The following is a 14,410-nucleotide window of genomic DNA, read 5'->3' on the forward strand; positions in this document are numbered from 1 at the left end:
AAAAGAAATGCAGTCGTTACTAGTGAAAGGAAACCAGAAGGGGGTGAAGTTGTACCCAAGGCAAGAAAAGTCATGCCTGAGTTAGCTGCCCTGTGAAGCTACACGGCAGACCCTGGGAAAACCGACTACGACGGCAGAGGAGGAGACGGGAAGAAACAAGCACCGTACTCCTTTGGGGTTTATGTATAAATCTATGGTAAATTTTTCGTATAAAATACCCACGAGGCTTTCTAGATGCCTCAGAGGACAGCATCAGCCATGCACTGCATGGGTTTAGTTCGGGATCTGCCCTCCCTTCAAGTTCAGACTCATGATGGGCAGGTCAGCACCTCAGGACCTGAGCAGGGCAAGGAGCGTGAGAGAAGCCTTGGCCCCGGCAGGTGAGGTATGGCCAGGTGTGCTTCCACAGCTCAGCTTTCAGTGTGACCGCCAGGCTGCAGGCGGTGCTGCCACAGAGCTGTGTGACGCAGCCACCGCGGCCGGAGCCTCCCTTCCACTCCTGCCCTGTCTGTCCAGACATACAACTATAAGCTGCCTTTGCCTCAGGTACCTGACTTTCAGTTTTTCCAGGCCCTAGTTAGCTTAGCTGGGGCTGGACACCCCGGAGAACAGTGATCAGCCCAGTCCAGAGGGCAGCCTGGAATCCGGCACTTAAAACCGTAATTCAGCCACAGAGCCTGACTCTGAGCACCACCCTACACTGCATCCTCCTCTAGGTGAGACCTCATGGGCCAGGCTGCTGCTGCGATCCACTGCCCCAGAGCCTGGGTCCTCTGCAGTCTAGACCCTCCTGCATACCCACAGTGATGAGCCTTGTAAGTCAGGTGCACTTAAGTGCAATTTCTTCCAGACCAGGATCCCTGCATCTTACTTTCCAAAAACAACCCAGGTTCTGAACGGAGGCAGGAAGCTAGGCAGGATGCTAAGAGGGAGAAGCCCTCACTCTTTCAGGCTGTGTTTTTAGTCCTGTGGGTGTGACCGTTAACCCACCTGAGCTGGCCTGAGGACCCCTAGCTACACCCCACTCACCAGGAAGGCGCTGACTGCCTCACTCGTGGACTCGGCAGAGCGGCCTGCACTGTCTCCACCACGCTGGGGGTAGTCGTAGGATTCGCAGGAAGAAGCTACGACAGAGGATGGAAGATCCACAGACACTCAAGAGTTGATCCTCGTGCCAACACTTCCCCACCCCCTCACCAGTGTTGCTCAGGGTCTTACTGATGCTCCAGAAGATGCGGGTCTCAACCTCTAATGACAGGTTATTGCTTCTATCACACCATGCCTCAGCTCCCACGTCCCGCCCAGGCTTCTAGATGTAGCTCCAGTGTTAGCCTCTACAGAGAACCTCTCCCAGCCTACTGCTGCCTTTCCTTTAACTCCTAGGGCCCTTGTCACCTGTCCCACTTGGGGCAGCTATCACTCACACAGATACTATAGTAACAAGGACGTGTGACTAATTTATACACGTTGGTTTTATTTCCCCAGCTGGACGTGAGCTCTCTGAAGGGCAGGGACATGTTTTACATGTCTCCATCCTCTCAGTTCCACAGCACAGAGTGACTGATCAAATAGGTGATGAGCTGAAGTCTGCAAAGAGTACCCTGGGTCCAAGTCCCACCTGTGCCTCGTGTGACATAAAGACAGCGAGGCTTTGTCCCCTGAAACTCTCGGGGCTACTGCATGTCTTAAACAATAGGACGGGTAAGAACACGCTTCGGAAGCTATAAAGCAAGATGCAGAATGAAAGGAATCAATGTTACTCCTTTTCATCAAACAGGAGGTTATATGCAGAGTTGTACTACTCAGTGGAAAATAAGTGACAACAGAATTTAAACACTTCAGATAGAATTTCAGACTTTAACCAAAGAGATTTGAATGTGGCTTAGAAAATATTTTGTAGGACTAATTTTACTAGTCTGTTGGTCCACATAGGTTTGGCTCCAGTTTGGACTAGGCTTCTAAATTTATTTTTGAAATCTTCGGTTTGATTTATAAATTAATAAAAGATTATAACTTGAACCTCCAAACCCATAATATGTTGTGTTGTGGTTAATCAAGAATGTTCTCTCTCCTTAGTGGAACAGGAACTTCTCTCAGGCAGAGTCTGCTACCCTCTTGCCATGGTGGTGTTGTCTAAGGGCCTCCAGTGCTGGAGGGCCAACTGGGAAAGTTCTGAGTAGAAGATGCTTTAACTTGTGAGCATCACTGACCGGGGGGACCTTAAGTGCACTACTGAGAAGCCCTGGGCTGCCTGCCCCCCCTCTCCCCAGCCTCGGCAAGGGCTTACACTGACCTCGGTGAAGTCGGCTGTTGTCCATGGCTGGAAGGGTGTTGCGTCTGGGGATGGTTGCAGCGGCAGAGACTGATCTGCTGCTTTCCCCGGCTGGAGGTCTCTGCTGAGGGCTGCCCCATCGAGGTGTCTCAGCTTGGCTTGGCTTGGGGGGCCGGGGCGGGGGAGCTATGGCTGAGTCCCCAGGAGTGGCCACTGCCATGGCATTGTGGTTCTTGTCCAGCGTGAACGTTCTAGGGATCTGGTAGGCTGAGAGTGGGGTGGCCGGAACGTCCATATTGTCCACCAGGAGGTCCCCAAACTCACGGCACAGGGTGTTGCTGGGCATCTTGAAGGTATACACATCCTCGTTATCTGTCTCAGAGCCCGTGAGGCTGCCCTTGGTGTGGCCATGGGAGGCCAGGCTCCGGGGGAGGTCGTAGGTGCTGTCTCTGAATTCCGTATTGTGCCGGCTCGGCTTGGGAAGGCTGTAGAAGCCATGGACTTGACCGCTGACCCCATTGACACAGTGTCCATTGCCCTGGGCAAGTTTCTGCACGGCTGTGTCACTCCTCATGAGAAACGAGGCCCTGGTGCCCTGAGAGAAGCTGGCACTCCTAAGAGAGAGAAAGAAGGGAGGATCGGGGTTAGAGGAGGCCAGGACTGCCCACTGGGAGGCAAGTGGGCATGTTCAAACCTTGTGCAGCGAGGGGTGTGGAGCACACAGGCTGAGGAGGCTGGCAGGCCAGAGGTTTTCTGGGCAAAGCACGTTTTCTTTCTGAGCGTTAGTTAATGCATCTGCAAAAATGGTGACTAAATTCGTACCTTGAAGGTTGTTTGTTTAGAAATTGCACTCTCATGCTTCTAATATACTGGTGTTCAATCAGTATTAGCCTTTATCCCCCACCCCTTCCCCAGATGGCTGTGATTTGCGGACGTTGGTTTTACCTCCTTCAACAGATATCAACAAGCGGGTTACACTGCCCACTGTTCATTGCTTTGCACACCACAGAACACACACACTTGTATACAAAGGCTGAGACGGTGGGAAGAACCCTTCAGCTGGGACCAGAAAATAGCAGGCGAGTCATTTTATCTGAGTCTCGGTTCTCCAACTGTAAAACATGTCAGCTGACGCATGTCCATGTTCTAAGTCATAAAGAACTATTCAAATGTAAGCTATAGACTTATTTTTCCATCATGTACTATGGTTTGTTGAGAGGCATTTAGAGGGAGGAAATTTCTCTTTTCAGAAGACTAAAATTCGACAGGAAAAATGTTTTCATGTTTGGGAACTATATGCAGGACAGAAAAAGTTTTGATGATTACTTTTTAAAAATTTAGGTTTTGGGGACATAAGATTGAAAAGTAGAAAGACCTTGAGGTAAAGGGATCTGTGCTAGTTCTGTCACTGCCGGTGGGCTTCGCCAGGCACCCCCCTCCCCGAGATGGGGCCTGGTGGGTCTCGGCGGCTCACGAGGGTCCGTCTGGTTCTGAAACACATAACCCTCCGGCTGTATTAGTGGGGTTTTCAGCCCGGAATCTGTGTTCACGCCCTGGGAGACTGGAAGGTAGGCTTCTGAGCAGGTAGAGATCCAGGTCTGCTGGTCTCTCTCTCACGTTACGATTCTTCACAGGGTTCTGTGGCGGGGAGAAGAGGAATCGCTGCTCTAGCCCACCCTTCACAGCAGCAACTCTCGGCCTCCGCCTTCGGGAGACTATGTGTCTCTTTAACAATCTGATAAAAAAACGCTTGGCTCTCCCGGGGGGGGGGGGGGGGGGCGGGGGTGGGAAGGGACAGGCTGGGAGTTTGAAAAGGTGGATACTGACAGGCATATGCAGAACAGATCAACAAGATTATACTGTGTAGCACAGGGAAATATGTACAAGACCTTGTGGTAGCTCACAGTGACAAAGAACGCAACAGTGAGTATATGTATGTTCACGTATAACTGAAAAACTGTGCTCTGCGCTGGAAACAGACACAACATTGTAAACTGACTATAACTCAATAAAACAAAAACAACAACAAAACTCTTGGCTCTTCTCACCAGAATAAAGCAAATGTCACATACGTACAAATTCGCAGGCTGTCTCTAAGGGGTTGAGGGCGGGGGTGGGGAGCTGGGCAGCTCTTAGCCCTCTGGGGCCGGTCATGGAACTTCTGCGTTTACAAGGTCTTTCAGCTCATGGGGAGCTTGTTATTTGTGGATGTGGCCACCAGATGGTGATAGAAAATAAGGCCCACCAGTTTAGAAAGAGGAAGGGAAACAGGTGTCTAAGCCAGGCTCTCTCCTAGGTACACTTGTATCCTTGAAGCCTGGGAGTTCCATGTCAGCCCCCAAGCCTTCAGTGGCCTTCCGACCTTGCTCTCCGTATCCTCTCTCCCTTTCTACTGCATTCCACACATACAGCCAAGCCAGCAGCCATGGCCAAGGTCATTAAACATCTAGCCTCTAGATAACAGAGTGCCTGGAGCAGAGGACAGGGGAGCCAATGGTGGACACAGGTGTTCACATTGTTCATATCTGTTTGTCTTTGGTGCCTTGCATTTTGTCTTTTGGGCTTCCCGACTCTCTGTTGGATGTTCCCATCTAGATTTGTTTATTTAAAAAACAGACGCCCTACTTTCCATCTGGGCCAGACACAATGGATACAGAGAAGGCTCCTGCCCTAGGGGGAAGCGGGGAAGGGGCACAGTGGTGGAGGAGGTGACAGGCGTGCAAATCTTACAATCAAGTGGGTTAGTAAGTGGCTGCTGACAGATTTATACCGACCCTCCCTGGGGACCATGGTACAGAGTGTCAGGGGAGGCTTCTTCAAAGATGTCACCTCTGAGTGACGCTGGCAACTGGCCAGGCAAAAGGCAAGAGAAGGGGAAAGGTGTTCCGGTTAGAGGCACGCAGAAGTGGGACACAATCTGGCAAGCTGAAGGAACTGCCAGCTGCTCCGGCTGGAGCGAGCATTTGAGGAGGTACAGCTGGGAGACGACAGTGGAGGGGCGGGGCCAGGCCTGATGGGAATGGGGGCGCTTGAAGGATACTAAGCTGGTGCAGGGGTGGGGAGCACCGCAGGTATCCTGTTTGGCCTCTCCATATTCGAGAATGACCTCATCATCTTCCTCCTGACTCCTGTGTGGGGAAAGGCACCAGCCGCTCAAGCCGAAACCCAGGAGTTACCTTAGGATTTCTCCCTCAGTAACCCCATCAATAACCTATCGGGTCCACCCCAGTTCAGGTCCTCCTGATTCTCCTTGTGCGTTAACGAAAGGGCTAATACCGAGTCTCGCCACCATCTGCCCAGGACCTCCCCTCTGTCCTAGGCACATTTACACTTCTCCCTTCCCGGCTTAGTCATTTTCAATACTGTCTCAGCGCCGTTAGGACCAAGCCATATTCCAGCTCCAACTCATTTTTCCAGTCTCTTCTCCCTAGTTCCCCTTCCCACTCTATGATCTACTCAGTCAGCTTCCCAGTGTTCCCAGTATGCCCCAGACAGTCAGGCCTCTGGGCCTTTGCTCTCTGGAAGGCTTCTTCCTCCAGTCTGGCAAGCTCATACTCTGCTCAGATGGCACACCTTTCGAAGCTCTTTCTTACATCCTCTCCTTCCCAGCACAACCAATCACTGGGTCAACTCCGTTCCTGGAGCAGGTAGCAACAGTTATCTGTGTTACGTACCACTGTTACCTGTATCCTCCACCAGACTGTGAGTTCCTTGAGGAAAGAAACTCTATCTTATTCATTTTCCTCTCAGCAGCAGCCAGATGAGTGCTTGTCACATAGTAAACAGTGAATACGTGTTTGTTGAATGAATAAGCAAATGAATGTATAAACAAACAAACAAATAAGGAAAAGTGTTGGTGCTGCTATCCCCTCTCCTGAGCTTGGCCTGAACCCTTTGGATTAGCAGTTTGAAACCGTTCCCCTTCAGAACACACCAGCTTATGTCCCAACCCCTGCACCCGAGCATCTCCTTTCCAGCTCACAGAACTACTCACTCATCCCTAACCACACTCTCTAAGCTCCAGCCCTAGGCTTGCAGGGTTTTCTCTAGAATGTCTCCTTGATGCATCAAAGTCTTACACAAAGTGCCAAAGAAGCCTTTTTGCTCCACAAAGGACCTCCTTTTCACTTGACTCACTCTCCTCCTTTGCGCCCACAGGACTCTGTGCTTTCATCATAACACTCTCCTTACTCTGTCTGTCTTGTGTGAAAGTTATCTGGGTCCGTGTCTTCCCACTCCCACCAGATCCTGTGCTCCCAGAAGGCCGGGGATCACGTCCTGTCCCCTGGCATAGCCCCCAGCATGCAGTAGGGGTGCTGACACATGTTGAGGGGGACGGATCACTGCTTCAAGAATCAGGTGCATGGAGGTGAACAGGGGAAACAAACCTGCCCAAAGGTACATCCTAGGATGGAGGCAGAACTGATTCCAGCACCCAGGTCTCTGGACTCCCTGCTCCAGTGCACTCTCTCTGCGCAAGAATCAAGGAGGGGGAGGGGGGGCTTCTGAGCACTCAAGAGGTCCTGCGACCTTCACCACGTTCACCTAAACCTTTCCTAGGCCTGTGCCACCACCGTGCGCTGAGCTGCCTTCCTGGGACAGATGTCTGCAAGCAGTGGATTTGGAGAAAGGCTTCTCTTCCAGGGCTCTGGGCTGACAGAGGCCTCATAAAACGAGCACAGCGCTGTGCCAGGCACACCACGTGTGATGAGCTCTTACTTCTCTTGACAGTTCTGAGAGAGAGGTATTACCCTCACATCAGACGGGAGAAACAGTAAATGGCAGAGAGAGTGCAAGAAGATATTCAAACACAAGTGTACAGGGGAGCTCCCTGGGGGCAGAGAGGTTTGGGGAGAAAACACCCCCCTGGAGCCATTAGCTTTTCCTTCCCAGCCCTGGCCCCCAGCTGCTCCAGAGGCTACTGGTGGGCCGGGCCATCACACCGCCTCTTGCATATGCTTTGGTCTTACTTAATAGCAACCCCAAGCCGCTCTTCTGGCTTTTAGGAATGATTTCCTGGTTTCCCCAGTCACTTTATCTCGCACTTGCTCTTTTGCACATTGTCACATGTTATGTGACACACAACACCACGATTTCTCTTGTTTCCACTCTAAGAGACTCCAAGTACCTTAACGATGAAGGGCCCAGTTTGATTTTTAACAGCTATGCACCCATGTAAGGAAACCTCACATAATAAATGCTTGAAAGTAAACTGGCCACCATTTATAGTTCTGTACCTGTCACTGGCAATATAAGAGGTCATTTAGACCATCCATCTGCGACTGACTCATTCCAAATGGATCTTCCCTGTGAGGGAAGAAAACTCAGAAAATTCTGACCCACAATTTCTAAGAGGTGAGATTGTCTTTGCATCTCAAACCCTTCTGGCTGCAGCAGCGAGCCTGCCTTCTCCCTGTGGTTACAGAGAAAAGCTGTGTATGTGAAACTAAGTGAAACTAATGAACTAGGTATATTCTGCCTTTGGTCAATCAAAGCCACCAGGAGAATGAGCCTTAGAAACGATCACAGGTAAGTTCCCCACTGACATTTCTTATTTTACTTTTTATCCACCATCTTTCTGTAGAATACTACTGCAGGGTCATTCTGGAATTTTGTCACTTGAAATTTCACTTCCCCCAACCCTCATCAGAATTAGGGCTTTTCAGGGCGCATGACTCACCACAACATATCGCCTGTTATAGGTTTAAGAGCCTCCTTGAAATAAGAAGACAGAGAGTGGCTAGAATCTGGAATGAGGCCCCCAAAGGCTCGAGGGCAAAAATAAATCCAGTGAAACTAATTTGTTTTCAAAAACTAAAAGGATTCTGCTTGTCTTGACAGTGTCAGTTCAAAACTCCTTTCATTAGCAATACTTAATATTCTGAATTGTTACTCATTTTAGCTCAAAAGAAAAGCTGGATTTTGAGAACTGAAGTCTTTTTAACCAGAACACATATTATCTAGTACTTGAAGAAATAATAGTGGCTACTTCTGTAGTAGTAAAAGCAATACTAAAAAACTCGTGGTTTTATCTCTGTAACTATCCAGTTCCCTCATAAATGTAAAAAGGGCCAGGTAGAAGGCTGGTATTAGCCTCAGTAAGTATGACTGCACACAGTAATCTGAGCAGGATACTTACGTCTCTGCCCAGCAGAGACGACTGAGCAGGTTCTCTCTCAGTCTCTACTCAAAAGTGAGCCTATAAGACTACTTTGGAGACCAAACGCAATAACTAATGTAAACGTGCTCTGTAAACTGTATAGCGTTACTCCTTTTTTCCAGAGAACCTAGGATGTAATGTGAATGTCAGAAGCAGTGCATGATTAAAGCCCGTCCACATACTTGCCAACACTTGGCATAGTCAGTCTTTTTTATTTTAGCCATTTTAGTGGAGATTAAGCAAAATCTCCCTGAGGTTTTAATTTGCCTTTCCCTGATGCTTCAACATCTTTTCATGTGCTTACTGGCATTCTTTTATCTTTTTTTTTGTGAAATGTCTGTTCAGATCTTTTGCCTATTAAAAAAATTTGGTTGTTTGTCTTCTTGAGTTGTAGTGGTTCTTTAGGTATTCTAGAAATAAATCCTTTCTCAGATATATGTTTTGGATATTTTCTCACATTTGGTGGGTTGCCATTTTGTTCTCTTAATGGAGTCCATTAGGATGCCTACTATCAAAAAGACAGAGAAGTGTTGAGAGGATGTAGAGAAATCTGAACCCTTGTGTACTGTTGTAAAATGGTGTGACCACTATGGAAAACAGTACGGAAATTCTTCCAAAAAATGACAATAGAATTACCATATGATCCAGCAATTCCACTTGGAGGTATATACCCCAAATTATTGAAAGAAATCTTGAAGGGTATTTATAAATCCATGTTCACAGCAGCATTGTAACACAACATTATTAAGCCAAAAGGCAGAAGCAACCCACATGTCTACCAATGGATGAGTAGATAAACCAAATGTGGAAAATCTATGTAATGAAATATTTATTCCTCCTTAAAAAGGAAGGAAATTCTGACACATGCTACAACACAGATGAACCTTGAGGGCCTTATGCTAAGGGAAATAAGCCAGTTACAAAAAGATAAGTACAATATGATTCCACTTGGAGAAGCCAAATTCACACAGATAAAAAGTAGAATGAAGATTGTCAGGGGCTATGGGGAAGGTGAAATGCGGAGCTGTTTAAGGGTGGAGAGTTTAAATTTTGAGAGATGAAGAGGGTCCTGGAGATTAGTCGCACAGCAATGTGAAAGCACTTAACACTGCTGAACACTTAAAAATGGTTAAGGAGGGGAGGGTAGAGCTGAAGCGGTAGAGGGCACGCTTAGCATGCACAAGGTCCTGGGTTCAATCCCCAGTACCTCCTCTAATAATAAATAAATGAGTAAACCTAATTACTTTCCCCCTAAAAAAAAGTATTTAAAAAAATGGTTAAGAAGGTGCATTTTATGTTATGTCTATTTTAACCACAATTTTTTTCCAAAGGGCAAAAATTATTCAGGGGAAGAAAGACATATTATATACTGGAGAATAAGAATAAAAAGAACAGCTGAAATTTCATCAGAAACAATGAAGTTCAGAGGACATTAGAATGACATCCTTTAGAATGCCAGAATAAAAAAAAAAATCATTCTGGAATTTTATACCCAACACAAATATTGCTAAAAATAAAGGTGAAATAAAGATATTTCCAGATAAATGAAGGTTGGGAAAATATGTCACCAGGGGAGTCACATGGCAAGAAATCGTAGAGGATGCTCCTCAGGCTGGAGAGAAATAAAACTAGGCAAAAAAACCCCACTAGACAATGCGTACCATTTGCTTTCAATACTCAAATATAATTTAAAGACCTTAGGGGGAGGAAATAGTCTTTTATAATTATGTAGACATTTACTATTTCTGCTGCTCTTCCTTCACTCCTGATCTTAGTTTCCTTCTGGCACTATGCTGCTTTAACTTAATCATTTCTTTAAATGAGATTTCCTGGACTTTCTCTTATTTCTCTTTCATCTGAGAATGTCTTACTTTTGTTTTCATTCCTGAATGAATACTTTTGCAGAATACAGACTTCTGGGTTGATTAGAGTTTTTCTTTCCCCTAAGTTCAAGTGTGTTTTCCTTTATTACATGGAATATCGTTACAACGTGGGCTTTTAAGCCTGTGTGTGGTAGTTCCAACACCGGTTATATTGAGGCCAGCAAGGGGGAGCACTTGCTGTATGCTGAGAGATTCTGGACTGTACCTTGGATGTTGTGATACTATGCTGCATAGGCTCTGGGTTCTGTTAGCATCCTCTGGAGAATACTGATGTTTTCGTTTTTGCAGGCAATCAAAATGGCTAGGTTCAGCCTGTAAGTTCTGTTTCTCCTTCTGTATGTGGTAGTTTAAAAATCTCAGTTTAGTTCACAAAGTTCTTGTTAGGCTGGTTTGAGTCTGTCCCATACATGGATAGCTCAGGGTGAGCCTGAGACTTGCATGGTGTTATATCCAGAATGACAAAAGGTTTTCTCCAGCTCCCTCCACTGTGGGATTCTGCACTCCTTTCCAGCTCCAAACAGCTCATTTTCTGGATCCTTTAACCAGAAAGATGAGGTTTCTATCCCTAAATAGGCAGTCTGCCCCACTGTGCTGCTCTGTGATGGAGCCCACCCTCAGGACAAATCCACCAGTGACACAAAATTCACCTCTGTAAGAAACTCGCTTCTCCAAGCTCTCCTCCCCACCAAAATCTGTTTTCTTTCATTTACTTATGGAGTCTCCAGGTAACTGTATTTTGCCTAGAGATTATAGTTGTGATTAGTGGGAGGGATAGGCTGCAGTGCCTTCTGCCGCCATAGAGGAACTGCAACTCCTAAGTTCTTTTTCAAAGTTTCTATCTCTTTCCTAAATTTCACCATCTCTTTACTCATTATTCAGCCTGTCTTCCTACAGATGAAAGCAATTAACACAATTATTTTAATTGTCTGCTAGTGCCAAAACCAGATTATTTTAGTCTGTTTCTATGACCTGAGTTTTCTTGACTATGGGTCAACTTTTACAATTTGGGGGGGCTGTCCAGTAATTTCTCATTGCATACCGAACGTTTAGGATGCCATAAGATTTCCCCTCTAAGGAAAAGCCACATAAATTGAATCTCACTCAGTGTAGGTCCCTTCTTTTAAGAGTCAAATCTTGACTGCTTTTTGATTGCTCTTTAATACCTTCAAAGAGTTTTTTTTTTTTCCAACGCTTTCTCCAGAGTTTCTAACGGTTACGTAACCGTCACAGCATGTTTAGTGTCATGCACGCTGCTCCACTGCTACTGGAAACTATGTAGTTCTTTTAGGTTGAAGAAAAGCTTCCTTCCCAGCCTCCAACACTGCTTGGAATTCTACAAACACTGTTTGAACTTAACTATTTTTTAAAACTCTCCCTGAGATCCTGCTCATCACCCTCTTGCTCCCACGCCCACACCAGCAAAAACAAAGACAGAGAGAAAGGCACAGCTTGATCGGGGCCTTGCAGTAAAGCTGCTCCCCCAGCCGCAGGGGGCGTCCCATCTCCTCTACTGCGGTATCTCTCCATAACACAGAGCTGTTCACATATCCATTATGCACCTACTGTGTGCCCTGAGTCCTGTCTTCAAAGCACAGTCATGTAGTAATATAAAAACCCACAATACGAGGTGGAAAATTCCAAGGGCTGTGAGAGAGAATCAAAAACTGCTCTGGGAATTCAGAGAAAGCATGAATTCCAGTCAGGAAGATTCAGAGAGGTTTTACAGAGGGGGTGAGGGTGCAGAGAGCCAGGGTGTGGGCCCTAGCTGCTCATTCAAGCAGAGACATTCATATACTTGTTCTCTGTTGTTCAGCAGCATCATGGGACTCGAGGTGGTGGAAGTTGCTAATATTACATAAAGCCTTCTCCATAAAGTGCGACGTGCAGATAGTCTGCACTGCTGTCATCTGCAGTTCTGCAAAACGACAGGGTCTCAGGACCCACCCCCGGCCCACTGACTGAGGATCAGCATTTTGATGAAATCCTGCACTGTTCCACACGCGCGGTAACGTGTGAGAGGCACTAGCACAGAGCGCTGTCTCTCACTAGAATTATGACTGTAAGAACTCACACCCTCTACTCCCAGGGAACCCCTGTGTGTCGCAGAAGGGGACGGGGCACAGGGGAGCAACCGGCAGGATGTCCTGAGCACCTCCTGCTGGTGCCTTATGTGTGTTTTCTCATTTTCCGCTCATGAGTAAGCCTTGGAATTAATTATTCCCGTTCTGCAGATAAGAACATGGAAGGTCAAGAGGGTCAAATAAGTGGCCCAAGGTCACGGACAAGTGGCGGCACCTGATTTTGAACCCATATCTGACCGACTCCAGAGCCTGTGAAATGCTTTTCATTCTACTGCACTGTCTCTGGTCTGTGGCTCAGGAGAAGCAGGTGCCTGTGTTAGTTCTGCCACTAACTCCCTTGATGGAGGCTGACTGAACTCGTGAAAGTTCACAAACAAATGAATCATGCTGCTTCAGGAAAGGGTATTTGAGGCAGCCTTAAAACTGAGTGTTGGGAGGCTCTGTTGTGCGGGAAGAGCTCAGAAAACCGGAACCAGAATAGCACAGGGCAGAGAAAAGAGTACAGGACCAGAAAGGAGAAACCTGGGCTCGAGTCCTACTTCTATCATTCGTTAGCTGTCTCGTTTCTTCATCTGTGAAATGGAGATAAATGATCGACCCAGGCGGTCTCTCAGTGTGTGTGACTGGTTTACGTGAGATCACACATGAAAATCTTCTCTGGTGGGATATATTAATGCACCCAGTTCTCTAACTGCCTTAATTTTCATAACACAAACTAGATATTTTTAAATTAATTAATTAAGGAACATGATTTGTAATCTGCTGGTCCTGATAGCAACTGGAAGCCAGCTCTGGCAAAGCCCACCAGCTCTGCACTTTGGTGTATCCAAAGGAAGGGAATAAAGGGTAGTAAATGTACAGGCCTATACCTGTGAGAGAACTGGTGGTATCAGAAAAACCCAAACCATTATTCTCGAGCAGGGAGTCCTTGCTCCAGAACTTTCTGTGACGATGAAAATGTTTCCTATCTCTATGACTGAGTTTGGTAGCCTCTAGCCATGTGTGGCTACTGAGCACTTGAAATACAGCTAGTGCAACTGAGGAACTTAATTTTCAATTTTATTTAATTTTAATTGATTCAAATTTAAATAGCCACATTTGAAGAGTGGCTGTCACATGCGACAGAGCAGATCTAGAACAAAAGTGAGATACGGATTTATCCAACAACGTTAAGGTTTTATAGCCATCCTCTGAGGGCCAACAAGTGCACTGACTTTGATTTTGTCAATTCTGAAACCTTAGCCCCTAATGCCTTTTTTTCCAAATTAAACAAAACATTTCTATAGCATGATTTTTGATAGTAGGAGGTTTCTCTGGAGTCCAACTATCACCGTATAGCAACCTAGATGACACCAATAAAATGTATAGGTTACCAAAGCAAACACAGTGATGTTTTGTTTAATAATTATGTATTTGCTCACCTGGAAAAGATTTACTAGCTTTCTCCCATGTCTTTAAAATCACAAAGCAGAGACTGAAAAGTACTGGGCCCTGTGCGTGGTCACTCAGCCGACGCCCGCTCGCCTACCTTGCATTTTCTGCTCTCCGGCTTATGCACTGGTGCAAGTAGAGGTACTCCTGAGGTGCACTGGTGGACAAGGCGGGCTGCACGTGGTTTGACGCCGGGGGTTCGAAGGTGAACAAGGTTGGCTGGCTGGAGTGCGATGGGGCTGAGGACTTCCGTTCTCGGAGAAGGTGCTGACTGGAGCTGCTGAGCTCAGCTGGAGAAGAGCGGGGGCCGTGACCGGCAGAGGAAATGTTTCTCAGGGAGTCTGTGGAAAGGAGAAAGAGCCCTGTGAATGAAAAAGGAAGGGAAGGTGTCCTCATCCCAAACTGGGCTGTCAGAAGACGAGGAAATACTAAGAGCAGAGGCAGTGGTCCAGCAGCATCCTCCTCCTCCTCACACACCTCCTCCCCCTCTGCCCCCACCCCCAGGGAGCAGGGCTGTGGTGCCAGGCTCTGGACCTGCCCCTGCTCCTGGAGTTGCCTGCAGGCCACTCCCCATCACAGCCTG

General features: G+C 47.1%; 1 protein-coding gene across 4 annotated transcripts in view; it reads right to left on the minus strand.

The window, feature by feature from the left end:
* Nucleotides 1–14,410, minus strand: part of GAB2 (GRB2 associated binding protein 2) — a 149,363-nt gene that overhangs the window by 5,750 nt on the left and 129,203 nt on the right. For 2 of the 4 annotated variants that reach the window (XM_074372736.1, XM_074372735.1), the window contains exons 3-5: nt 13,925–14,168; nt 2,294–2,886; nt 1,030–1,124 (exon numbers count right to left, since the gene is read on the minus strand). In XM_074372736.1, the coding sequence (XP_074228837.1) occupies nt 1,030–1,124; nt 2,294–2,886; nt 13,925–14,168 (932 nt within the window). Of the gene's footprint in view, nt 1–1,029; nt 1,125–2,293; nt 2,887–13,924; nt 14,190–14,410 lie in introns of all 4 variants that reach the window. The other 2 variants (XM_045508943.2, XM_045508944.2) reach the window with 1 other exon arrangement.

The sequence above is a fragment of the Camelus bactrianus genome, chromosome 10, assembly GCF_048773025.1.
Source record: "Camelus bactrianus isolate YW-2024 breed Bactrian camel chromosome 10, ASM4877302v1, whole genome shotgun sequence".
In the NCBI taxonomy this organism is placed as follows: domain Eukaryota; kingdom Metazoa; phylum Chordata; class Mammalia; order Artiodactyla; family Camelidae; genus Camelus; species Camelus bactrianus.